The sequence below is a fragment of the Gracilinanus agilis genome, chromosome 1 (genome assembly GCF_016433145.1).
Source record: "Gracilinanus agilis isolate LMUSP501 chromosome 1, AgileGrace, whole genome shotgun sequence".
Taxonomy (NCBI): domain Eukaryota; kingdom Metazoa; phylum Chordata; class Mammalia; order Didelphimorphia; family Didelphidae; genus Gracilinanus; species Gracilinanus agilis.
Genome location: NC_058130.1, coordinates 790122921 through 790148882, shown reverse-complemented (window position 1 = coordinate 790148882; position 25962 = coordinate 790122921). Strand labels below are relative to the sequence as shown.

The 25962-nt window shown below is 36.7% G+C and overlaps 1 protein-coding gene across 1 annotated transcript in view; it reads left to right on the top strand.

Moving 5' to 3' along the window:
* Window positions 1-19015: 19015 nt before the first annotated feature.
* LOC123232475 (vomeronasal type-2 receptor 26-like) overlaps window positions 19016-25962 on the top strand; it is a 56387-nt gene continuing 49440 nt past the window's right edge. Inside the window, exon 1 of the mRNA XM_044658931.1 lies at window positions 19016-19166. Within this exon, the coding sequence (XP_044514866.1) occupies window positions 19016-19166 (151 nt within the window). The remainder of the gene's footprint in view (window positions 19167-25962) is intronic.

The following is a 25962-nucleotide window of genomic DNA, read 5'->3' as shown; positions in this document are numbered from 1 at the left end:
CCAGTTCAAGTCTGAAGTGTAGCTGAAGATGTGAGACTGCAGGTCTGTAGAAAATTTGAGAGAAAATAAGTTTTGAAAGTTGTCAGCATAGAGATGGTTATTAAATCCATGGGAACTGAGGAGATCACTAAGTGAAGTTGTCCTGAGGGAGAAAAAGAGAGGGTACAGGACAGAACCCTGTGGAACACCTAAAGTTAAGGTCATGATGTGCAGGAGAATCCATCAAAGAAGACAGAAAGGAATAAAGCAGATAGGTAGAAAGAAAACAAGAAAAGGGTGATGACCTAAAACCCAGAGAAAAGAGACTATCAAGAAGGGCAGAGTAGTCATGAATGTCAAAGACTGCAGAGAGATGAAGGAGAATGAAGACTGAGAAAAGACTATTTGATTTCAGCCATAGCTGGCCTTCCCTCCATGAGGATACATTAGAGATTAATTTTAATTGGCACATTTTCTTATCTACTCCTCATATCTTTAATAATTCTCATTACATTCATTTTATAAGCTTTTTCAAACAAGGAGTCAAGACCAAGCCATCTAGTGACATCTAGATAGACACAGCAATGGCAAAGCTTGAGTACCTACTGACAAGTAACACAGGAATTATTAACACTTTTGTGTCATGGACACCTCTGGCAATCTGGCAAAGCCTATGAACAGCTTCTCAGAATAGGGTTTATAAGTTCATTAAACAAAATGTATAATGAGGAAGCTTATTTAAAGACCTATTGTTCATTTTGTACCTATTAGAGAGATGTAGCTTGATACTGATTAGCTTTGGGATCTTATGATATATCTTTTCAAAATTTAATTTTCTCTCTCTTGTTTTGGGGAGAACTAATTCATATATTATTTAATACTTTTTTTTGAAGATCAGTATCCTACCTAATAGCTTAGCCAAACATCCTTTGTCAATTCCATTGTTGGTATATGTCCTTCTGAGGGGTGGATTGTGTAATTACTCTAAAAGTCTAAAGTCCAAGTTCTTTTTAAAGCAATTTTAGGAAAAGATATCACCAGTCCCCTGGACCAGAAAAGCGGTTCTCCTGGAGAAGATGCTGTAGGGGGACCGTCATAATTTCAAATGGGCTACACAAAGATGACACTAATGAAGGGTGCTTCCAGAAATCAAACACTACATTATGAGACTCTGCATGAGCCTCTGGATATAATAAAGGGAACTGAGGGGGTTTGAGTCCTCCATTTATCCTAATTATAAACATTCATGCCAAAAAGGGGAAGGCACCCAGTGACTCTTTGTCAATAGGCCTATAAATCATTTTTTTGTCTCCTCTTTCTTTTTGTTACCCAAATTGTAGTAACTCCTTTCATGAAGTGTACAACATCTTTTCTGCTCTAATGCACTCTAGTGAGACAATCCTAAAATGTATAGTCTACATATATGAAATGATTCATTGTGTAGACTAACATTTGAGAGAACCCAATGTGGGGAGACTTAACAGGCTGGTCTCTCAAAGAATGGGGGAAGGAATTGTGTGAAATAGAAATAGAAATTTGCCACATTCCCATTAAGATAGGATGAAAGCACTCCCCTCCCCCCAAGCCCCTTCATGGCTTCTGACCTGACAGCCTTGTGTGATTATATGTCTGGACATCAGAACACATGACTCAGACTGTCTGACTGAAAGCAGAATAGGTGTAAGCTGATGATCAAGATAAAAGAGCCAGGGCAAGAAGGGAAGGCACTTTTGCCATTTTTGGGCTTGTGGAAGGACCTCTCTCACTGGCTAGAGAGTGAGAATTTACCTATGTAACCCAACTCTGGAAAGCACAGCAGGGGGCTAACACAGAATCCAGGAACTATGACAACATCATTTGGGGACTTTGACTTAGATAGGATGAAAATCTTATTTCTCTCTTTTTTTCTTGTTGCTAACAAATGCTTATAAATTTGGTATGAAGTCTCTAAGATAAATTTTTATTCATAACAAGAATGAATAACTGTAGATTAGACTTTGAATAATATAAAAATTTCAGAAAAAGGAGGAAATATAGAAACTTTTTTCAACCTTTTATAGAGAATCTGAAAATACTAAAAAATGTTCATTTCTCTTGTCTAAACACTACTTCCAGACTTCCCTGTTTGAGCGTAGGTTAGGTGAAAAAAAATAAGAAGGTCCCTACTAAGGGAAATGGATCTAGGTTAGTAACCACAACTTAAATAACTTAAACCAAAAGTATCTCTTATTTAACTCATTGCCTTCCCCATTTCTGTAGTAATTGCACTATTGACCCATTTAAGGGCAATCTCCTCTTTGTCAATCTCCTGAGACTGTACTATCTCTCTATGAAAGAGGTTACAGTGATATGGAATTATGAAAAGAGGTCCTTTTTTTCTGCTTCTGGCAGATAGAAAAGGAGTTATCTGGAAAGTGAGTGGGATGGGGATTCTGGGAATATGGCAGCCTAGAAGCAGCAAGGCTCCAAACCTCCGTAAAGCCCTACACCACCAATTAAGAACAAAGGGCTCCAAAGGAAAGAGAAAATCAAATCTGACAACACAACAGAGCTGGAGGATCCTCCAGCTGAATGCAATTTTAAAGCACAGCAGACAAGAAGTCTTCAGAGAGCAGGGAAGCTCCAACAACCCTACCCCCACAGACTACAAGGAAAGTAGAGAAATTCACTTCTTAAGCTTTTAAAAACAGCTGGGGAAAATCTTGCCTCAGGGCACTTAGAGCTGTGCAGATCAACCCCAACTGCCTTAATCCTATCAGCAGAGCAGACAAGAAATCTTCAGAAGGCAGGGAAGCCTGGTAGGACTCCTTCTTTGCTTATTATATCAAATAATTTGTATAGTATTGGGATGAGTTGCTCTTTGAATGTCTGATAGAATTCACTTGTGAATCCATCAGGCCCTGGAGATTTTTTCTTAGGGAGTTCTTTGATGGCTTGTTCAATTTCTTTTTCTGATATGGGATTATTTAGGTATTCTATTTCTTCTGCTGTTAATCTAGGCAGTTTATATTTTTGCAAATATTCATCCATATCTACTAAAATGTTATATTTATTGCCATATAATTGGTCAAAATAGTTTTTTTTTCCTTTTTCCATTATATTTTTTAAACATTTATTAATAATCATTTTTAACATGGTTACCTGATTCATGCTCCTACTTTCCCGTTCACCCCCTGCACTCCCCCCACCCATGGCTGACGCACATTTCCACTGTTTTAGTCATGTGTCCTTGATCAAGACCAATTTCCAAATTGTTGGTAGTTGCATTGGTGTGGTGATTTCGAGTCCATATCCCCAATCATGTCCACCCCGACCCATACGTTCAAGCAGTTGCTTTTCTCATGTGTTTCCTCTCCTGCAGTCCTTCCTCTGAATGTGGGTAGTTTTCTTTACCATTAATCTCTCAGAGCTGTCCTGGGTCATTGCATTGTTGCTGGTACAAAAGTCCATTACATTCTCTTTTACCACAGTATATCAGTCTCTGTGTACAATGTTCTTCTGGCTCTGCTCCTTTCACTCTGCATCAGTTCCAAGAGGTCTCTCCAGTTTGCCTGGAAATTCTCCAGTTTGTTATTCCTTTTAGCACAATAGTATTCCATCACCAGCATATACCACAGTTTGTTCAGCCATTTCCCCAATTGAAGGACATACCCTCCTTTTCCAGTTTGTTGCCACCACAAAAAGCACAGCTATAAATATTTTCATACAAGTCTGTTTATCTATGATCTCTTTGGTGTACAAACCCAGCAATGGTATGGCTGGATTAAAGGGCAGGCATTCTTTTATAGCCCCTTGAGCATGATTCCAAATTGCCAGCCAGAATGGCTGGATCAGTTCACAACTCCACCAGCAATGCATTAATGTCCCAATTTTGCCACATCCCCTCCAACATTCATTACTCTCCCCTTCTTTCATTTAAGCCAATCTGCTGGGTGTGAGGTGATACCTCAGAGTTGTTTTGATTTGCATTTCTCTAATTATTAGAGATTTGGAACACTTTCTCATGTACTTATTGATACTTTTGATTTCTTTACCTGAAAATTGCCTATTCATGACTCTTGCCCATTTATCAATTGGGGAATGGCTTGATTTTTTATACAATTGCTTTAACTCCTTGTATATTTGAGTAATTAGACCCCTGTCAGAGTTTTTCGTTATAAAGATTTTTTCCCAATTTGTTGTTTCCCTCCTGATTTCGACTACATTGTTTTTGTTTGTACAAAAGCTTTTTAGTTTAATATAATCAAAACCATTTAATTTACATTTTGTAATTTTCTCTAACTCTTGCTTGGTTTTAAAGTCTTTCCTTTCCCAGAGATCTGACAAGTATACTATTCTGTGTTCACTTAACTTATTTATAGTTTCCCTCTTTATATTCAAGTCATTCACCCATTCTGAATTTATCTTGGTGTAGGGTGTGAGATGTTGATCTAAACCTAATTTCTCCCATATTGTTTTCCAAATTTCCCAGCAGTTTTTGTCAAATAGTGGATTCATGTCCCCAAAATTGGGCTCTTTGGGTTTATCATACACTGACTTGCTGATGTCATTTACCCCAAGTCTATTCCATTGATCCTCCTCTCTGTCTCTTAGCCAGTACCATATTGTTTTGATGACTGCTGCTTTATAGTATAGTTTAATATCTGGTCCTGCTAGGCCCCCTTCCTTCACATTTTTTTTTCATTATTTCCCTTGATATTCTTGATCTTTTGTTATTCCAAATGAAATTTGTAATAGTTTTTTCTAATTCAGTAAAGAAGTTTTTTGGTAGCTTGATAGGTATGGCGCTAAATAGGTAAATTAATTTGGGTAGAATTGTCATTTTTATTATGTTAGCTCGACCTACCCATGAGCAATCAATGGCTTTCCAATTGTTTAGATCCAGTTTTATTTGTTTGGAAAGTGTTTTGTAGTTGTTTTCATATAATTGCTGTGTTTGTTTTGGTAGATAGATTCCTAAGTATTTTATATTGTCTGGGGTGATTTTAAATGGTGTTTCTCTTTCTACTTCTTGCTGCTCTAGTGTGTTGGAAATGTATAGAAATGCTGATGATTTATGTGCATTTATTTTGTATCCTGCAACTTTGCTAAAGTTGTTGATTATTTCTACAAGCTTCTTAGTTGATTCTCTAGGACTTTTTAAGTATACCATCATATCATCTGCAAAGAGTGATAACTTAGTCTCCTCCTTGCCTATTTTGATACCTTCAATTTCTTTTTCTTCTCTAATTGCAACTGCTAGTGTTTCTAGTACTATGTTGAATAATAGAGGTGATAATGGGCATCCTTGTTTTACTCCTGATCTTATTGGGAAGGCTTCTAATTTATCCCCATTGCATATGATGTTTGTTGATGGTTTTAGGTATATACTGTTTATTATTTTTAGGAAAGGTCCTTCTATTCCTATACTTTTCAGTGTTTTCAATAGGAATGGATGCTGTATTTTGTCAAAGGCTTTTTCAGCATCTATTGAGATGATCATGTGATTTTTGTTTGTTAGACTATTGATATGGTCAATTATGTGGATGGTTTTCCTAATGTTGAACCAACCTTGCATTCCTGGTATAAATCCCACCTGATCATGGTGGATGATCTTCTTAATTACTTGCTGGAGTCTCTTTGCTAGTATTCTATTTAAGATTTTTGCATCTATGTTCATTAGGGAGATTGGTCTGTAGTTTTCTTTCTCTTTTTTTGATCTCCCTGGCTTTGGAATCAGTACCATATTTGTGTTATAAAAGGAATTTGGTAGGACTCCTTCTTTGCTTATCATATCAAATAATTTGTATAGTATTGGGATTAGTTGCTCTTTGAATGTCTGATAGAATTCACTTGTGAATCCATCAGGCCCTTGCGATTTTTTCTTAGGGAGTTCTTTGATGGCTTGTTCAAATTCTTTTTCTGATATGGGATTATTTAGGTATTCTATTTCTTCTGCTGTTAATCTAGGCAATTTATATTTTTGTAAATATTCATCCATATCTCCTAAATTGTTATATTTATTGCCATATAATTGGGCACAATAGTTTTTAATGATTGCCTTAATTTCCCCTTCATTAGAGGTGAGGTCTCCCTTTTCATCTTTGATACTATCAATTTGGTTTTCTTCTTTTTTTTTTTTATTAGATTGACTAGTACTTTGTCTATTTTATCTGTTTTTTTTTTTCGAAGTACCAGCTTCTAGTCTTATTTATTAATTCAATAGTTCTTTTACTTTTGATTTTATTAATTTCTCCCTTGATTTTTAGTATTTATAATTTAGTTTCCATCTGGGAATTTTTAATTTGCTCGCTTTCTAATTTTTGAGTTGCATGCCCAATTCATTAATCTCCAGGAACTGATGCAGAGCGAAAGGAGCAGAGCCAGAAGAACATTGTACACAGAGACTGATATACTGTGGTAAAATCGAATGTAATGGGCTTCTGTACCAGCAGCAATGCAATGACCCAGGACACCTCTGAGTGATTTATGGTAAAGAACGCTACCTACATTCAGAGGAAGAACTGCAGGAGAGGAAACATATAAGAAAAGCAACTGCTTGAATGCATGGGTTGGGGTGGACATGATTGGGGATGTGGACTCGAAACTACCACACCAATGCAACCACCAACAATTTGGAAATAGGTCTTGATCAAGGACACATGACTAAAACAGTGGAAATGTGCATTGGCCATGGGTGGGGGGAGTGCGAAGGGTGAAGGGGAAAGTAGGAGCATGAATCATGTAACCATGTTAAAAATGATTATTAATAAATGTTTAAATTTAAAAAAAAGAAAGTAAAAAATAACAGTATGTGACAAACCCAAAGAGCCCAACTTTTGGGACAAAAATTCACTATTTCACAAAAACTGCTGGGAAAATTGGAAAACAATATGGATATGGGAGAGATTAGGTTTAGATCAACACCTCACACCCTATACCAAGATAAATTCAGAATGGGTCAATGACTTGAATATAAAGAGGGCAAGTATAAATAAGTTAAGTGAACACAGAACAACTCTTAGGTATCACCTCACACCCAGAGACTGACTAAAATGATAGCAAGGGAGAGTAATGAATGTTGGAGGGGATGTTGCAAAATTGGGATATTAATGCATTGCTGGTGGAGTTGTGAACTGATCCAACCATTCTGGATGGCAATTTGGAACTATGCCCAAAGAGCTCTAAAATATTGCCTGCCCTTTGATCCAGCCATACCATTGCTGGGTTTGTACCTGAAAGATATCATAGATAAACAGACTTGCACCAAAATATTTATACTTGCGCTCTTTGCGGTGGCAAAAAACTGGAAAGCAAGGGTATGCCCTTCAATTGGGGAATGGCTGAACAAATTGTGGTATATGCTGGTGATGGAATACTATTGTGCTCAAAGGAATAATAAACTGGAGGAATTCCATGTGAACTGGAAAGACCTCCAGGAATTGATGCAGAGTGAAAGGAGCAGAGCCAGAAGAACATTGTATACAGAGACTAATACACGGTGGTAAAATAGAATGTAATTGAAGTCTGTACTAGCAGCAATGCAATGACCCAAGAAAATTCTGAAGGATTTAAGGAAAAGAACGCTATCCACATTCAGATGAAGAACTATAGGAGAGGAAACACAGAAGAAAAACAACTGCTTGGACACGGGTTGATGAGGACATGATTGGGGATGTAGACCTGAAAGGACCACACCAATGTAACTATCAATAATATGTAAATAAGTCTTGACTGACCACATATGTTAAAACCAGTGGAAATCTGAGTTAGTTATAGGGGGAAGTTTGAGGGGGTGAAGGGTAAAGTAAAAATGTGAATTATGTAACCATGGAAAATTTTTCTAAAAAATAAAAAAATAATTTAAAATGTTTTTTTAAAAATCGTATTGGAAAAATAAAATAAAATGAAATAAAAGACTGTGTGCTCTTCGATCCAGCCATAGTTTTGCTGGGTTTTAAATAGAGTGGTAGAAAAATATTTATAGCCACGCTTTTTGTGGTGGCAAAAAACTGCAAAACGAAGGGATGCCCTTCAATTGGGGAATGGCTGAACAAACTGTGGTATATACTGGTGAAGGAGCACTATTGTGCTCAAAGGAATGGTAAACTGGAAGAATTCCATGTGAACTTGAAAGACTTCCAGGAATTGATGCAGAGCGAAAGGAGCAGAACCAGGAGAACATTGTACACAGAGGCTGATACACTGTAATAAAATTGAATGTAATGGACTTCTTTACTAGCAGCAATGCAATGACCCAGGACAATTATGAGGTATCTATGGAAAAGAATGCTACCCCCATTCAGAGGAAGAACTGGAGGAGTAGAAACACAGAAGAAAAACATCCACTTGAACACATGGGTTGATACTGACATGGTTGGGATTGTGACATTAAAAGACCACACCAATGCAAATATCAATAATATGTAAATAAGTCTTGATTGATCACACATATTAAAACCAGTGGAAGTTCTCATTGGATATGAGGAGGATAAGGGGAAAGTGAAAACAGGAATAATGTAACCATGGAAAACTTTTCTAAAAAAAATTAAATATTAAAACAAAAAATAAAAAAAATAAAGAACAATAAGAGTAGAATATGAAGGGAGGGGGAGAAAGGAAAGTACAACATGGGAGGGGATTAGGGGAACTGATGAACAATGAAACACTCTTATAGAAGGAAAGAGTGAAAAAAGAAAAGACAGGACAAGGAGAGAGAATCAAAATGTTTAGGAATACATAATTGATAATTATAGGTCTGAAAGTGAATGGAATGAACTTGCCCATAAAGAAATAGCAGAGTGGATTAGAAACCAAAATCCTACCATGTGTTATCTACAAGAAACACACATGAGACAGGCAGAGGTAAATACATAGAGTAAAAATGAAAGGATGGAGAAAAGTCTATTAGGCTTCAAATGAGAAAAAGAAGGCAGGGGTTGCCATCATGAACTCTGACAGAGACAAAGTAAAAATAGATCTACTAAAAAGAGATAGGGAAGGTAATTACATCCTAACAAAAGACAGTATAAACAATGAAGAAATATCAGTACTCAACATGTATGCACTAAACGGTATAGCATCCAAATTTCTAAAAGAGAAGCTAGTGGAGTTCAAGAAGGAAATAGATAGCAAAACCATACTAGTGGCGGACCTCAACCTTCCCCTATCAGATCTAGATAATTCAATCCAAAAAATAAGTAAGAAAAAGATAAGAGAGGTGAATGAAATCCTAGAAAAATTAGAGTTAATAGATATATGGAGAAAAGTAAGTAGAGACAAGAAGGCATACACCTTCTTTTCAGCAGCACATGGAACGTTCACAAAGATAGACCATGTACTAGGGCACAGAAACATGGCAAACAAATACAAAAAAGCAGAAATAATAAATGCAACATTATCAGATCATAATGCAATAAAAATAGTTATTAGTAAGAATACATGGACAGGCAAACCAAAAACTAATTGGAAATTAACTAATATGATTCTCCAACATAATTTAGTGAAAGAACAAATCACAAAACAATAAATAATTTCATTGGAGACAATGACAATGATGAGACTTCTTACCAAAACCTATGGGATACAACCAAAGCAGTTCTAAGGGGAAAAATTATATCACTGAGTGCATATATTAACAAATTAGGGAGGGCAGAGATTAATGAATTGGGATTGCAAAAAACTAGAAAATGAACAAATTAAATATCAAAAAACTAGAAAATGAACAAATTAAAAATGTGCAGATGAAAACTAAATTAGAAATACTACAAATCAAAGGAGAAATCAATAAAATTGAAAATAAAAGAACTATTGAATTAATAAATAAGACTAGAAGCTGGTATATTGAAAAAATAGATAAAATAGACAAAGTGTTCAATTTAATAAAAAAGGAAAGAAGAAAATCAAATGAAGAGGAAATTAAGGCAATCATTAAAAAATTATTTTGCCCAATTACATGGCAATAAATATAGCAATCTAGGTTATATGGATGAATATTTACAAAAAGATAAATTGCCTAAATTAACAGCAGAAGAGATAGAATACTTAAATAATTCAATATCAGAAAAAGAAATTTAACAAGCCAACAAAGAACTCCCTAAGAAAAAATTGCCAGTGAATTCTATCAAACATTCAAAGAACAACTAATCCCAATACTATCCAAATTATTTTATATAATAAGCAAAGAAGGAGTCCTACCAAATTCCTTTTACGACACAAATATGGTACTGATTCCAAAGCCAGGTAGATTAAAAACAGAGAAAGAAAACTATAGACCAATCTCCCTAATGAACATAGATGCAAACATCTTGAATAGAATACTAGCAAAAAGACTCCAGCAAGTGATCAAGAAGATTATCCACCATGATGAGATGGGATTTATACCAAGAATGCAAGGATGGTTCAATATTAGGAAAACCATCCACATAATTGACCACATCAACAAGCTAACAAACAAAAATCACATGATCATCTCAATAGATGCTGAAAATGCCTTTGATCAAATACAACATCCATTTTTAGTGAAAACACTAGAAAGTATAGGAATAGAAGGTCCTTTCCTAAAAATAATAAACAGTATATACCTTAAACCATCAATAAGCATCAGATGAAATGGGGATAAATTAGAAGCCTTACAAATAAGATCAGCAGTGAAACAAGGATACCCATTATTACCTCTATTATTTAACATTGTCCTAGAAACAGTAGCAGTAGCAATTAGAGAAGAAAAAGAAATTGAAGGTATCAAAATAGGCAATGAGGAGACTAAGTTATCACTCTTTGCAGATGATATGATGGTCTACTTAGAGAATCAATTAAGAAGCTTGTAGAAATAATCAACAACTTTAGAAAAGTTGCAGGATACAAAATAAATGCATATAAATCATCAGCATTTCTATATATTTTCAACACATAACAACAGCAAGAGGTAGAAAAAGAAACACCATTTAAAATCACCCTAGACAATATAAAATACTTAGGAACCTATCTACCAAAACAAATACAGAAATTAAAAGAACAAAACACTTTCCAAACAATTAAAACTAGATCTAAACAATTGGAAAAACATTGATTGCTCATGGGTAGGATAAGCTAACAGAATAAAAATGACTGTTCTACCCAAATTAATTTACTTATTTAGTGCCATACCTATCAAACTACCAAAAAACTTTTTTACTGAATTAGAAAAAAAACTATAACAAAGTTCATTTGGAATAACAAAAGATCAAGAATATCAAGGGCAACAATGAAAAAAAACATGCAGGAAGATGGCCTAGCAGTACCAGATCTTAAACTGTACTATAAAACAGTGGTCATCAAAACAATATGGTATTGGCTAAGAGACTGAAGGGAAGATCATTGGAATAGACTTGGGGTAAATTACCTCAGCATGACAGTCTATGATCAACACAAAGAGCCCAGATTTTGGGACAAAAATCCAATATTTGACAAAAACTGCTGGGAAATTTTGAAAACAATATGGGTGAGATTAGGTTTAGATCAACATCTCACACCCTACATAAAGATAAATTCAGAATGGGTGAATGACTTGAATATAAAGAAGAAAACTATAAGTAAACTAGGTGAAAATAGAACAGTATTCTTGTCAGATGTCTGGGAAAGGAAAGATTTTAAAACCAAAGAAGAGTTAGAAAAAATTACAAAATGTGAAATGAATAATTTTGGTTACCTTAAAGTAAAAAGTTTTTTTTTTTACAAACAAAAACAATGCTACCAAAATTAGAAGAGAAGCCATAAATTGGGAAAAAATTATAACAAAAAACTCTGACAAAAGTCTAATTGCTCAAATATATAAGGATCTAAATCAGCTGCATAAAAAATCAAGTCATTCCCCAATTGGTAAATGGGCAAGGGAAATGAATAGGCAATTTTCAGATAAAGAAATCAAAATTATCAACAAGCACACAAGAAAGTGTTCTAAATCTCTAATAATTAAAGAAATGTAAATCAAAACAACTCTTAGGTATCACCTCACACCCAGAGACTGGCTAAAATGATAGCAGGGGAGAATAATGAATGTTGGAGGGGATGTGCCAAAATTGGGACATTAATGCATTGCTGGTGGAGTTGTGAATTGATCCAATCATTCTGGATGGAAATTTGGAAGTATGCCCAAAGAGCACTAAAAGATTACCTGCTGTTTGATCCAGCCATACTGTTGCTGGTTTTGTACCCCAAAGAAATCATAAGGGAAAAAGACATGTACAAAAATTATTTGTAGCTGCATTCTTTGTGGTGGCAAAAACTGGAAAATGAGGGTATGCCCTTCAATTGGGGATGGCTAAACAAACTGGTATATGCTGGTGATAGAATACTATTGTGCTCAAAGGAATAATAAATTCAAAGAATTCCATGTGAACTGGAATGACTTCCAGGAACTGATGCAGAGTGAAAGGAGAAGAACCAGGAGAACATTATACATAGTGACTGATACACTATGATAAAATAGAATGTAATGGACTTCTGTACTAGCAGCAATGCAATGGTCCAGGACAATTTTGAGGGCTTTATGTAAAAGAACGCTACCCACATTCAGAGGAAGAACTATGGTAGTAGAAACACAGAAGAAACATCACTACTTGAACACATGGGTTATTGCAGATATGATTGTGGATGTAGACTCTAAACAACCACCCTAGTGCAACTATCAACAATATGGAACTAGGTGTTGATTGATGAAACATGTATAAACCAGTGGAAATGGGCATTGGCTAGTTGTTGTGGGGGGGGGGTGTCTGGGTGGAGGGAAGTGTAAAAACATGAATCATGTAACCATGGAAAAATCTTCTAAAAATAAAAATCCAAAAAAAACAAAAACAAAAAATTTCACAAATACAAGGCTGAATATGCAGGTCTCCTACTCAATAAACTCCATAATCTATGTATGCCAGGATCAAATGCAAAGTCATCAGTTTGGTATTCAATGTCTTTCACAACCTGACTCTCTCCTACCTCTCCCACATTCTTGCACCTTACTTCCCTTCAAGGACTCTCCAATCCATGAATGCTGCCTTCCTTGCTGTGCCATACATTTATTCTTCCATTTCCTGATACCAGACTAATTTTCACTGGCTATCCTCCATTCCTGTAATTCTCTTTCTCCTTATCTCTACATCCTGACTTCTTCAGATTTCTTCAAATCTTAGGTAAAATCTCACCTTCCACCAGAAGCTTTTCCCTATCCTATGTGGAAAATTAATATTGAATTTTGATATGATTTTAAATCATTCCCCCCTTTTCCCACTCCTTTCTAGGACAGGCTGAAACAATATGATTCTAAACCTAAGGCTCTGAAATGTAAATATGAAAATTAGTGGTTGGACAATAATTTAATGAAATTATTTGGTCACCAATATTTATTATATCTCAATTCAGAAATTTATTTACAATATAGAGAAGAAACAATAAAGTAGAGAAATGTGAGTGGAATAGAAAAGTTATCTATCATATCTTAATCCAGGCAGATATTAATTAGCTCTCAATCAGGAAGGCCAGTAGTTCATAATCATGTGGCCTCCTCCAATATGAAAGCTATGCTCTCCAGAAACTAGGAAAAGAGTCCACCTTTGACTCACCCCACAAAGTAGTCAGGAGTCAGAGTCCAAGTTGAAGCCAAGCCCACAATCCAAGCTGCAGTCTCCATGTAAGCTCCCTCAAAGACTCTCTTCAGTCAGGAGACTATCTCCACACAACTGACTCAAGTCATAGGATTCATGGCTTTTTATGGTGATTTGTCCCTGTCCCTCTTCACTAGGACCAATCACAGTTTCAAAATTATCTGGCACTAACCAGGGGACAGTGTTTGTGGGAACCAGTTCACACCTTCTGGAGAGGTGAATATTTATCAAAAGGGTTCACAGATTCCTGGCTGATTGAGTTTCTGAACATGTAAACTCTGATCATAGGATTCACAAGTTTGGGACTGGGTTAAAAGGGTGAAGCTCTCTAAGTAAGTGACTTGTGAGTTCTCTAAGTACCTGGCTAGTTTCTCACCTACTACTAAGTAGGGTGTTCAATATTTTGTTGATTCAATTCAAAAGTAGACAAAGGAGAGTTAATCCTGTCTTCACAATGTAAGTAGGGGTACTCAAATTAGTGTTAACTCAAAATAGACAAAGGAAATAAAAGGATTCCCTTTCTGGAGTGTAAATTCAGAGAGAACAAAGAATTCCTTTTTACATTCTCCCCCTACCCCATGATTCCTTGGGAGACTAGTCTCCTCAATGAATCATTTTACATAATCAATAACTACAATAGTTAGAGATAAGAGGAAAATGAAAGAGAGTTAATCAATGTTTGATAGACCCATTGACAATAAGCCAATTAGGGGCAGTCCCCTTTGACAGAAAAGTTTACATTCAAAATACTTGTGTTCAACCCAACACAGTTCAATTAGTTATACTCCAAAGTTCATGCTGGATCTCCAGATGCTGTGGAGGTTTCTTCAGGCATCTTCATGGCATCTTTCTTCAAACAATTACTTTTCTTAATTCAAAGAGGTATACAAACTCATTTCCCTGAAAATTTATCTCAGACAATTTAAAATTTTGGATTTTATGGCAATTATACACAAGTTGTCCTCCCTCAGGTAATGGAACTGAATTGGAAACTACAAATTTTTATTAAGATATTTTTAAGGATAAAAAAAAATATTAAGGGCAGATCTGGCCAGCCATAATGAACCCTGATAAAGGATGGGCTGAGGAGGCATGTTTAACTTTGACTAAAATAAAGTGGTCTGGAAACCTAGCTGTGCAAACTTGTCCTGCCAACTTCCAGGTCCCAGGATGAATACATTCTGCCTGTGAGGAGGTTACAAGGTAGAAGTTGAGCACTCAAAGTCCACCTCTTCAGTGACTCCTTACCAATCACAAATGTCTTGGGATGCTCAGGTGAGGTCCTAAAGTCAAGCTGCTGGGCCAGTAATAAAGAGAATAGAACTCTCTTTATAAGAAAGAGACAGGATTGGCTGGCTCACTTTTACTTAGGTGGATGGTCAAGGAGCTTTTTTTCTTAGCATATGCATGGATCAAAACAATGATATTCCTGGAGAAATCGCCTTATATTCTTTACTTGTTAAAATTTAGTCAATGCACCAATAACCCATAGAGTTAATATCTGATCTTTGTTGATTAGCTCCAATTTATCTGGTTGATCCTGTATATATCTCGTTTGTACATATTGGCCTTCACCTTGTCTCCAGGATTAAACTGTTATTGCCTTAAAAGCATATTACTGGGGGGCAGCTGGGTAGCTCAGTGGATTGAGAGCCAGGCCTAGAGACGGGAGGTCCTAGGTTCAAATCTGGCCTCAGCCACTTCCCAGCTGTGTGACCCTGGGCAAGTCACTTGACCCCCATTGCCTACCCTTACCACTCTTCTGCCCTGGAGCCAATACACAGTATTAACTCCAAGACGGAAGGTAAGGGTTTTACAAAAATAAATAAATAAAATTAAAAAAAACATATTACTGGTTTCAATTTTTGTACACCCTTTGTACATAGTTGGTCCTTTACAAACAGTCCAATTGACTCCCTCAGTTAGTTGGTGGAGGTTGTGAGGTAATGGGAATGATGCTAGATTTGAAAACAAGACAAAATATGGCATACTTATGAACTTATCTGCTTTGATTTTCACCAAAAATGGTAATATTTTCTTTAAGAGCTGGTTAGGTCTCAAATGAGATCATATAAATGGTTTTGAAGGCAAAACATACACTTCAGCTACATGCTGATTCCATATCAATTTATGGTGCCCTTCCTACAGTATTCCCCCTTTCTTCCAAGAAGGCTGGACAGACAGGGAGTGGGGACCAACAGGTTAAGGGGCTGTAAACTGCTCTATACATACACTGATTGAAGTAACATGATATGTTGTAAGGAGGAAAAAGGGGTTTTATGGTTTCAATATATTAAAAGCTGGTCTCCAGGGGAAATTTCCCCAATTAAGGAATAATCTCAAGTCAAAATTGACTTTTATAAGAGTTTATTTATTTACAATTAGGAAGGTTGAAGGTAGGGAGATTGAGAGGAAGAAACTCTGGCCTGGACCAGGTAAGAATTTAGAGGCCCAGCAGAGGGGCACAGAGGTTAATTAAATAAGACTTCTAGCCACAAGGCCTCCTCCAATAAGAGAGGCCTCCTTAATGCTAGAGCCTCCAGAAATGCCAAGGGAAAAGAAAGAGAGTCAGTCTAACTTACTCACATGACATTTCAAAGGGAAGTAGTCAGAGGTCCCACCAGAGTCTCAGCATTCCAACACTCCTCCATGAACCAGAAGAGGTTCTCACTTGATGCTATCTTCCACACAATACCTCAGCTGACTGAGGATCCTCTCCTTTTAAAGGGGTCACTTATGTGTCACTTCCTGCTCCTCCCTCCTTATTCACATGTCCAATCACAATAGAAACTTTCTTATAGAAAGCTTAGGGGGGCGGTGCCTCAATTTTGATTGGTTATTCACTAGCACACGTGGGTTAGGAGCTCCCAGAATTGGAAGGTGCTCTCACCTTTGTGTAGACTTAAATTAATTATCACAATGTTCAGGCTGGAAGAGAAGATATTTTGGTAGAGGATGCATAATGTGTGTCTAAGTATTTCATAATTGGCCAGGGAAAGGAGGAAGAGGAAGAATGGATCATGGTGGCAGAGATGCAGACTTCAGTATGACATGAATAAGACGTCCTAAGAGTCAATACTGATCCAGAATGGAATGAACTCTCCAAAGAGGTGGCAAGGCCTCTACCAATGAGACTCTAATTAGAGATTGAGATTACAAGGAGTTGTGAAACTAGAATTCCCTTTGAACTATGGATTAGTAGAAATGCCTCTTAAAATCCCTTATAACTCTCAAATCCTCAAAGATTTGTCACTTCTTAAGGACAATTACTTGTGTAATGATGGAGTGTCAAGGTCAGTACAAATTTTAAGTGTAAAGAGGAACCATTCTGAAGGGAGGTTTCTGCTCCTGAATATGGACTGGTGTGGAAGGCCAATTGGAGAAATAGGGTTATGATAGGGCATGTTATCTGGATTCCCTATGTAACCAATCCAGGCTGAGGTAGTCTTTGTGTTTGTGCCCTGAAAAGGTACAAGCAGGTTGGTTAATCCAAAAATAACTTGACCCCTCCAGGAGGCTATTGGAAGTCATTTAGAGAAAGAGAGTCTGTAATAGATATTTCATCTGGATCCCACTACAAAATAATTGGCAAGTAAAACTGTGTGTATGATTTTTTCTGCATTGTATGTCAGGACTCAGACAGAATGGGTTATTGTGATAATTAGATTAAGTCTACACTGCCCATCTTTAGATTTAATCACCAAAGGGGAGAACACCTTCCAATTCTGGGAGGTTCTAACCCATGTGTGCTAGAGTGAGTAAAGAATCAGAATCAACTGACCACCCCCTACACTTTCTATGAGAAAGCATCTATTGTGATTGGAGAGGCAGGCTAGGGGAAGGTACTAGAAGTGATGAATATGTGGCCCCTTTAAAAGAGGGAGTTGATTGAGTGAGGCTTCTGGTTTGGTGAAGGGGTCCTGAGGGAGCTTTGCTGGTTCATGACCAAGACTGTTCCACCTGGTGAGTTTAAAGACTGAATCTTCCTGAACTTCTATAAAGAAACTTCCTTTTATAGACTTTTTAGACTTCAGTGGGTTTAGTATAATTTGTAGCCCCTTCACAGCTGTGATTCTTTCTCTGTGCTCTTTGTGTGAAACTAGTATATATTAAACTCAAGACTCCATGGCAAGTTGGAGCAGTTATGAGCTAAGCATTTAGTCTGACTATTCTCATTCAAGCCGACACCACTAAACGCCACTCAGAACCCCCAGAAATATAGAGCTGGTTCTCTATAGGCTGGAACTGAGGACTTCAAAGAGCTCTTTAATCTCTGATATTCTGTTATATGTCTCAAATATTCAGTTATTGTGACAGGTACTTGAGATATGAAGGGAAGGCTTCATGTAAGTAATTCATGGTCAAGTACTAAAACTAGAAAGGAATGCTCTGGATCTCCATTATATCAGGTTTGGATCACATAGTCCAAGGTTAGAATAAGAGACAGATAAGTTGTATGGATAATAGCATTCTACCTGGAGTCAGGGGAACGCAAGTTCACATTTTGCTCAGGTACTAACTTTGTAATTGTTTCTTCACTCATAAAAGGGGCATAATAATAACAACCACTTCACAAGGTTGTTATGATGACCAAATGAGACATTCAGTGCTTTGTAAGCCTTAAGAGTAAGTCATATTATTATTATTATTATTTTTAGATGAGCATGACTATATTAATATAATAAGTCTCATAGGCTGTTGGCCTAACTGCCATCATTGAGAGTTTGTGATCTTATCACCTTCTTATCACCTCATTCTGACTTCCTTAGAGCCCAGAATAAGCTCAGAGAGAATTCTATCAGATAGAACAGGATGAGTCAGCCCTGGATTCCACAAAGCCTATTGCTGATTCAAGGACACATCTGCCTCATTATTTGACGAAGAGGAAACATTGCAAATAGGGAAAATAAGAATCTTAAGAAACAAAGCTTCTTTGATCCCAGGAGCTCTGCTAAAAACAGGGAAGAAGATTCAAAAACATATTGTTTTACTTCTATTTTAATCTTCCCCTTGAACTCAGGTACAGAGCCAGAAATGCCTCAGGCCAAGATGGTCCCCAGGGACACCCTACCTAAAAATGGGAGTTGATGTGAGAAAAAAGCCAGACACTTGTCAACTCTCAAAAACAAGAGCAATAAGAGGGAAAGTGTCCAGCCTAAGAGCCAGTGATGCTTAAATAATCTTCCATCACTGCCCCAAACATAGGCCTGATTTATGTTTATTTGGGATTCCTTAGACATACAGAATAGGTCTTGGCACTCAGAGGTCCTCATCAGAACAAAATCCAAGCAGGTACCCTTGTGCTAGTGTTAGCTATTGCTTGGTCATCCCCTACCCCGGGTTTGGGACTTAGACTAATGTTCAGAATGATGTTGCCTGCCATTCAGAGAAAGCTTTTCCAGATGATTACTTTCCTGGTAATGCTTCCACAGCTCTCATGTTCTGCACACAAGGCTGAGAAACTACTTTGTTTCTCAAAAACCAGTCCCAGCCTCTCTAGAGACGGAGACTTGGTGATTGGGAGTTTTCTCACCCTGTATTCAGTAGAAGTGGGCAATATCAGAGGAGCAGGACTATATAGAAGTCATCCTGACAAAGGCTGTAGGGATTACAAGTAAGTACCTGTCTAGCTATATTATAAAGGGCTCTTTTTCCTGTGATGATTACAAAAGGTCCTGAGAGAAGGGGCTCCATCCTGTTGTCTCTAAAATTCTTTTTTGATGGGATCCCTACCAACTCTAGCTCTATGATTCCAACACCCTTTGATTGTTTTTGGAAAGTATTTTGTATACTTCAAAAGACAACAATAATCTCTATTGGCTTTGGTGTCCTCTCCTAAAATAAGGAGAGAATAGTAGCATTTTCCTCCAAAAGTCTTTTTGAGGCTTAAATAAGATAATGTATTTAAAGTGCTTTCCAAACAATATAAATACTAGCTATTATTATAGCTATTATTGACCTTTCTGGGCCTCCATTTCTTCCCTTGTGAAATAGTGCTTACTTCCCAGGGTTTGGAAGAGGCATCGCATTAGCATCTGCTCTTATGCTCAGTCCTCATGTAGCACAGACAGCTCAGTGGATGGTCCCATTTAAAGTTTTGCTCTGATTTTGCTGCTACCAGGAAACTGGCATAATACAACAGGGATTTAATGGGTAGATTTGCCAAATCAAGAAAGAAATGAACAAGAATCTTGACCTAGGAATCAGAGTTTTGGCTTTCCAAATCCAGATCCTTCTCTATGGATATTGCTACCCTAGTAGTGTAGTGATGAAATAGTTTGTGGGTTCCAGAGTTAACAAATGCAGGTAGATAGAAGAGGGGAGTTGAATACTTTCCTAATCACATCTTCAAGGTCTACTTCAAGAAACTCTTAATTGGTCTCTATGCCTAGAATGTATTGATTGCATCCAATTTGTTTTGTATAGAGCTTGCTTGTATATAGTTATTTGCTTGTTTTCTCCCCCATTAGACTGCTAGTTCCTTGAGAATTGGCTTTGTCTTTGACCTTTCACTGAGTCAGCTTTTGTCATTTGCCTGGCTAGAATTAAAGACAATTTACATTTCAAAGCCTTGCCCAAGGTTCTGACTTTTACCTAGATGAGCCTCTGGGTGCTCTCAATATGAGAAAGAAAGTGAGGATTGTAGACTTTCTCTCTCCAAACCTTCTAACTCTTAGCTTTGAATACTGCTACAAACTCAACTTTCTTCTTTTCTTCTCAATTCCCTCACCTCATGGGTAGCCTGGATAAAGGAAACCAAGAGTAACTTTCTTGGAGCTCTGCAAACACTATATTTGGACTTCTGTTACTCCAATCTTGTTAAAATTGCTATGTAAATTACTGAGACTAAGTTGAGACTCTAAGAAATCCTTATTATGTAGTAAGTTAAAGTTGTTTGTTTGGGTTTTTTAAGGCCTAGAATTGTATTATAATATCTGACATAAAATCTGTAATGATTTCAGCTGAAAATTTGGTACATATGTATTTTTTTCTTTTTTTTAATTCTTACCATCTGTCTTAGAATCAATACTACATATTGACTTGCTCAAGATCACACAGCTAGGAAATGTCTGAGGCCAGATTTGAAACTAGTACTTCCCATCCCCAGGCCTAGCTTTCAAATCCACTGAGCAACCTAGTCATCCCCTGCTATTTACTTTTGAAATTTATAAGACTCATGAGAATATATTTTGTTAATTTGACTTTTACTATTTTGCATTTGCAAAGAGTATCATTGCAAATTACTAAAAAGCATTTTTTTTCATTAAGAACTACCCACATGTCTATTTGGATTTTTCCCCTGTGGGTTTTTAAGTTGATTTGATTATCTTTAAAAATAGATAAACTTATTAAGTTGAAGGCAAGTGGAATGACAAAGAAGTAGGTGAAGGTAAAGGTTTGTCTCCTAGAAGAGACAATGTTGTGGATTCTTTTACCCTTTTAACAATAGGAACTATGTGACCAGAAATGGGGAGGATGGGGGGGGGGAGATGTGCTATGCCTCCAAGACAAAGGAGGGTGGGTTGTGCAGTTCAGGAGATAATTAGATATCTGAGATACAAAGGGATGATTATGAGAAGCAAACTGGGAGGTGCATATCTGTGCTTATCAAAAAAGTTAGGGTAGAGGCCAAAAAGAATGTCTGTCCCAGAAACACCTTCTTATTATATGAATTTTGTTGCTCAAGGTCACCTTCCTTCAGCCAGTACTGCAAGGATGCAAGGAAAAAGGAATTCCTTATGTACTCTTTGGCCTGGGATACATATGGGGTTTTTGGGTGTTCAGGGGAAACCTGTGCCCCTATATCAGCACCAGCTTTGCATCCAGACTTCAGGAGCCCCAGAGCGCTACTAACCAGACCTTAGCAGCTGCACTTTCTTAGCTGCCTCTGCTCACCAATGATATGGGGGTATGGCTTCCTCTAGACACCCCAGAACCTCAGATTGCATCCCAGGCAAAGAATATATAAAAGGTTCATTTTCCCTTATATTCCTGCAGTGCAGGGAAGGTGACTTTGAGCTAAGAGGAAGATCCCCTCTGAGCTCTCTCCTCATTCTTTTTTTTAAACCCTTACCTTCCATCTTGAAATCAATACTGTGTATTGGTTCCAAGGCAGAAGAGTTATAAGGGCTAGGCAATGGGGGTCAAGTGACTTGCCCAGGGTCACACAGAGGGGACGTGTCTGAATCCAGATTTGAACCTAGGACCTGCAGTCTCTAGGCCTGGCCCTCAATCCACTGAGCCACCCAGCTGTCCCCTCTCTTACCTCATTCTTGATGAGCACAGACAGACACCTTCCAGTCTGCTCCTGTTAAGCATCTATTTTATATCACAGATATCTGATTTATAGTTCACTCCCTTTTGACTTTGAGGCATAGGACATAACCACATGACCCATCTCAGATACAAGAGACCCAGTAACACACTGTCATCATCCCATCTCTAGTCATGGAGGCACTGTTGTTGGAAGGGTATATAAAGTCCAGAACATGTCAACTCTAGAAGGCAGCATTCCACCCACTCTGCCATCCTCGGGCATCCTATTTGTCTTAACCATTTGACTTACATTTGAATTGATAAATCTCTTTTATTTTTAAGCTAACTCTTGGAGTCTGTCATTCTTGACAAGGACAACCTGTCCAGATTCAGGGTTTTACCTTAAAATTCCCCCACATCACCATGATACCAGTGCAAAAGAGACTGAAGCTTTCCTTGGACCTCAAACTTATATCCTCTATAAGATCACTTTTTTTGGGGTCTCTCTGATTGGTCAGACTTGGACTCTCTTCAGAACATCAAGTCATATGGGACAAAAAGCAAATATCATCCAGGTGCCAGGGAGCCATGAAGTCCTCCCAGAGTGTTCTCATGTGTCCCTCCAATATAGGAATCTTTGGGCCTTGTTCTTAACTGAATCAGAAGGGGGGGGGGTTCAGAATAGTAAATTCTCACTTTCCGTAGATGAATATAGAAAATCGATTATATTTAAATGTGTTAATAAAAATTTCCCATTGGAAAACATTTCTAAATTATGATGTGAGAATTTTGGATGTGAAACCAATGCAAATAGAGGAGAAAGTTATGTTAGCAGTTCTAAAATCTTGATCTGGTTTGATCAATAGCTATTTTGGATTTCTCTCTTAGATCAGCTGAGATTAGCTTTAAAGTGATTAGACTACTGTAAAACTTAATGATAATTTTTAATAGAATAAAAGACTAGGTATTTTTACTTGAAAATTTTTTGTGATATCATTTGGACCAGGTTGGATTGGAGCAACCTTAGTGATGTATTTCACATAAGTAAATTGTCTATTTTGAATTGAAGTTTGACTAAGTTTACACACTTCTTAGCTTAACATGAATGTGATAATTCATGGTATTGAAAAATGCTATAATGGATTATGTTGAATCCAGTTTTGAACTCTAACAATTTAGCCACACTACCTAGAAATCTACAATCTGCTGCAGGTAAAGTAGAAAAGATACATTCATAATCTGGATTTTCAAATTCTCAAAATCTCCCCCAAGATATCCAACTTGGGAGAGGGGTGAATATGGTGCTGAGCATTGTTATGAGTAAGATTAGATTAGCTGGTTATTAGGTATTGATTATGTATTGATTAGGAAGTACCTAGCAGGAAGGAGCTGGAGCTGGGAATTCCAGGTTGGAATGAAGGAGGTAGAAGTCTGACTGTGCCCTGAGTGTGGACTCCATTAGTGGTGGGCAAAACTGTTACCAGCCTGGAGACCTCAGAGCAAAGGACACCCTGCATCCTGATTTCCCCTGGGATCCTCTGTGGTGTGGCATCTAGGAAAAGGACAAATCTACAGAGCCAAGAGAGGAGGAGAAGTTTGAAAACTGGAGGACAGTGCTTCAAGCAGAACCCTCTCTACCTGGTACCTGAGATCATCTTGACTCCTGGCATCCAGAGATCATCAGTGGATAGCAGTGAGAATCCCAAAGCCACTAAGTCCTAGCTGCACTCAAGCCTGGCAGGTTCCAGGTTTGAGGCAGAAACCCAGAGACTCCATTCATAGCTCCTTGGGCCCTGTTAGGTTAAATCACTTAGATAAGAGTAGAATAAGTCCTCCCATTGCCCTGTGGTTTTATCCTTTAGATTTTAAGTATAGAAATCCTTTCCCACCTTTTAGTCTAACATAATTAAAGCTGTTAAGTCCCTTTTACCTTGTTAGCCTGTTACTATATTCTGGTCTAGTGGAAGCTGGGTGACAGTTAAGATCAACTGCCATTCCTGTGGAAATCCAGTAAACTCTGGTCTCTTCACCCTGGTCCAGCCTCTCATAAATCCTAAAGTGTGTTCCCACAAACCACTTAGTTTATTGTAATATCCCTGGTGACCCCATTCCCTTACATATATTTTCCTACAGTATGTGACAAAATGGGTGGCCTAGGAAAATAGTGTGTTGGGAAATAGGTCTGCATATCCCCTTTAATTAAAAAACCTATCTGAATTAATATTTCCTTAATTTACTTTGTAATTTTCTTTGCCTCTGTCAGCCTCTTTTGGTGCTATGGGTGGGAACAAGAATTGTTTCAATGAACTCAGAAAAAATTAGGCCTTTGGGGTGGTATCTAAATTTGAAGAGTCTAAGAAGCTGATGGTTTCCCTAAAATGTCTAAGTTAAAAATTTATACAGACTTTTAAGTGTGATAAAGTAAGATCATTTGAAAATTTGTGTTTTTTTTATATTTTAAATTATTAAAATTTCTTATGATAATTGATAATTATGATAACTGATAACTTGGCAAACTTGTAAAATTTAATGATAAAAGTATTTCTCTTTATTCTGGATGTTATTAAATTATGAACCAAACTTTTCAAAGAAATCATACACATATTTGAAAAAGTTGTGATTTAATTGTATCTGCCCTGATGATTATGTGTTATGATATTCTATATTATTCTGATTCTAAATCCTAATTTTGGAGAATTAAGTTTATTCTTAAATTATTTGGCTATTTATGACTATCTGAGGAAATGATAAATTTATTTTTTTTACTTTCTAGAACTGTTTAAATGCAAATTATGACATGCTTTCTTTATTTTAGGTTTTGAAATATTATTTGGTATTTTTATGAAAATGTTAGAGGAAATGTGGAAATATTTCCTCATTGAATTATTGTCAGCTGACTAAGTATAAATTTCATTTTTTAAATGTGTAATATCTAGTATATTAACATTTTTTCTTATATTTTAGCATTTCAGATCAGCTTTTAAGTTACTCCCTATTGTAATCTGAATTTTGTTAGATTGTGAATGTCTATTTTTAATAGACATTTGTTTTATTAGGTATGTTTTTGTTTTAAGTTAAATAAGTATTAATAATGCTTAATGACTTACTGCCAAAAAGGCATAGTAGGTTCCTCTCAGATCTTTATTTGTTAGTCCTGTTATTAGGTCTTTTGACAGTGTTTTGAAACTCTGTATTATCATGCTTAAAGAATTAGGTTTTGGGACAGCTGGGTGGCTCAGTGGATTGAAAGCCAGGTCTAGAGATTGGTAATCCTAGGTCCAAATCTGGCCTCAGACACTTCCTAGCTGTGTGGCCCTGGGAAAGTCCCTTAACCCCCATTGCCTAGCCCTTGCCATTCTTCTGCCTTAGAAACACTACACAATATTGATTCTAATACAGAAGGTAAGGGTTTTAAAAAAAATTAAGTTTTCTCCTTGTTAAAGTAAGGATTTTTATAGTTAAATCTTTATGATGAGTAAATTTTTATTTTTAATCATTTGTATTTGTTAATTATCATGTAATTGTATTTGTTAATAACTGGAATTACTAGAGCTGCATTTTTAAATATATGAAAGTTTAGATTGTAATTATTTTCATGACATATCAGTAGTAAATTCTGATTTAAATTGAGACATGGAGAAAATAACAGTGATCTGATCCCAAGCTATAAATGATGGAGATTTTGCTTTTGAGAAAAAAGTGGTGGAGAAGGCATTGTTTTGGAGAATTTTGATCTAAGCAGTGATTTCAGGTATCAGTTTTTTACCTTCATTTAAGAGAATAGCCATGTGTTCCTGCAGTCTGAGGCCTGCCTGTAGGATGATTGAGAAAATGATTTTGTGAATGTGAATGTAGAATTCTTTTGACTTGATTTCCCCATCTTAAAAAATAAGGAACCCAAGTGAATTTGTGATTTCTTGCAACTTCATGGTAAGCCTTCGTGATTCATACATGAATTCAAATAGGCCAGAGGGACCTATTTTGATGCTGTGTGCATTTTCTCCATTCCTTTTTCTCTTATAGCAAGTTCCTCTTAATCAACATAATGATCAGTGAAATATATGAACACCATAGTAAATCTTTATCTTTTATTTTAAAGCTGAAATATCTA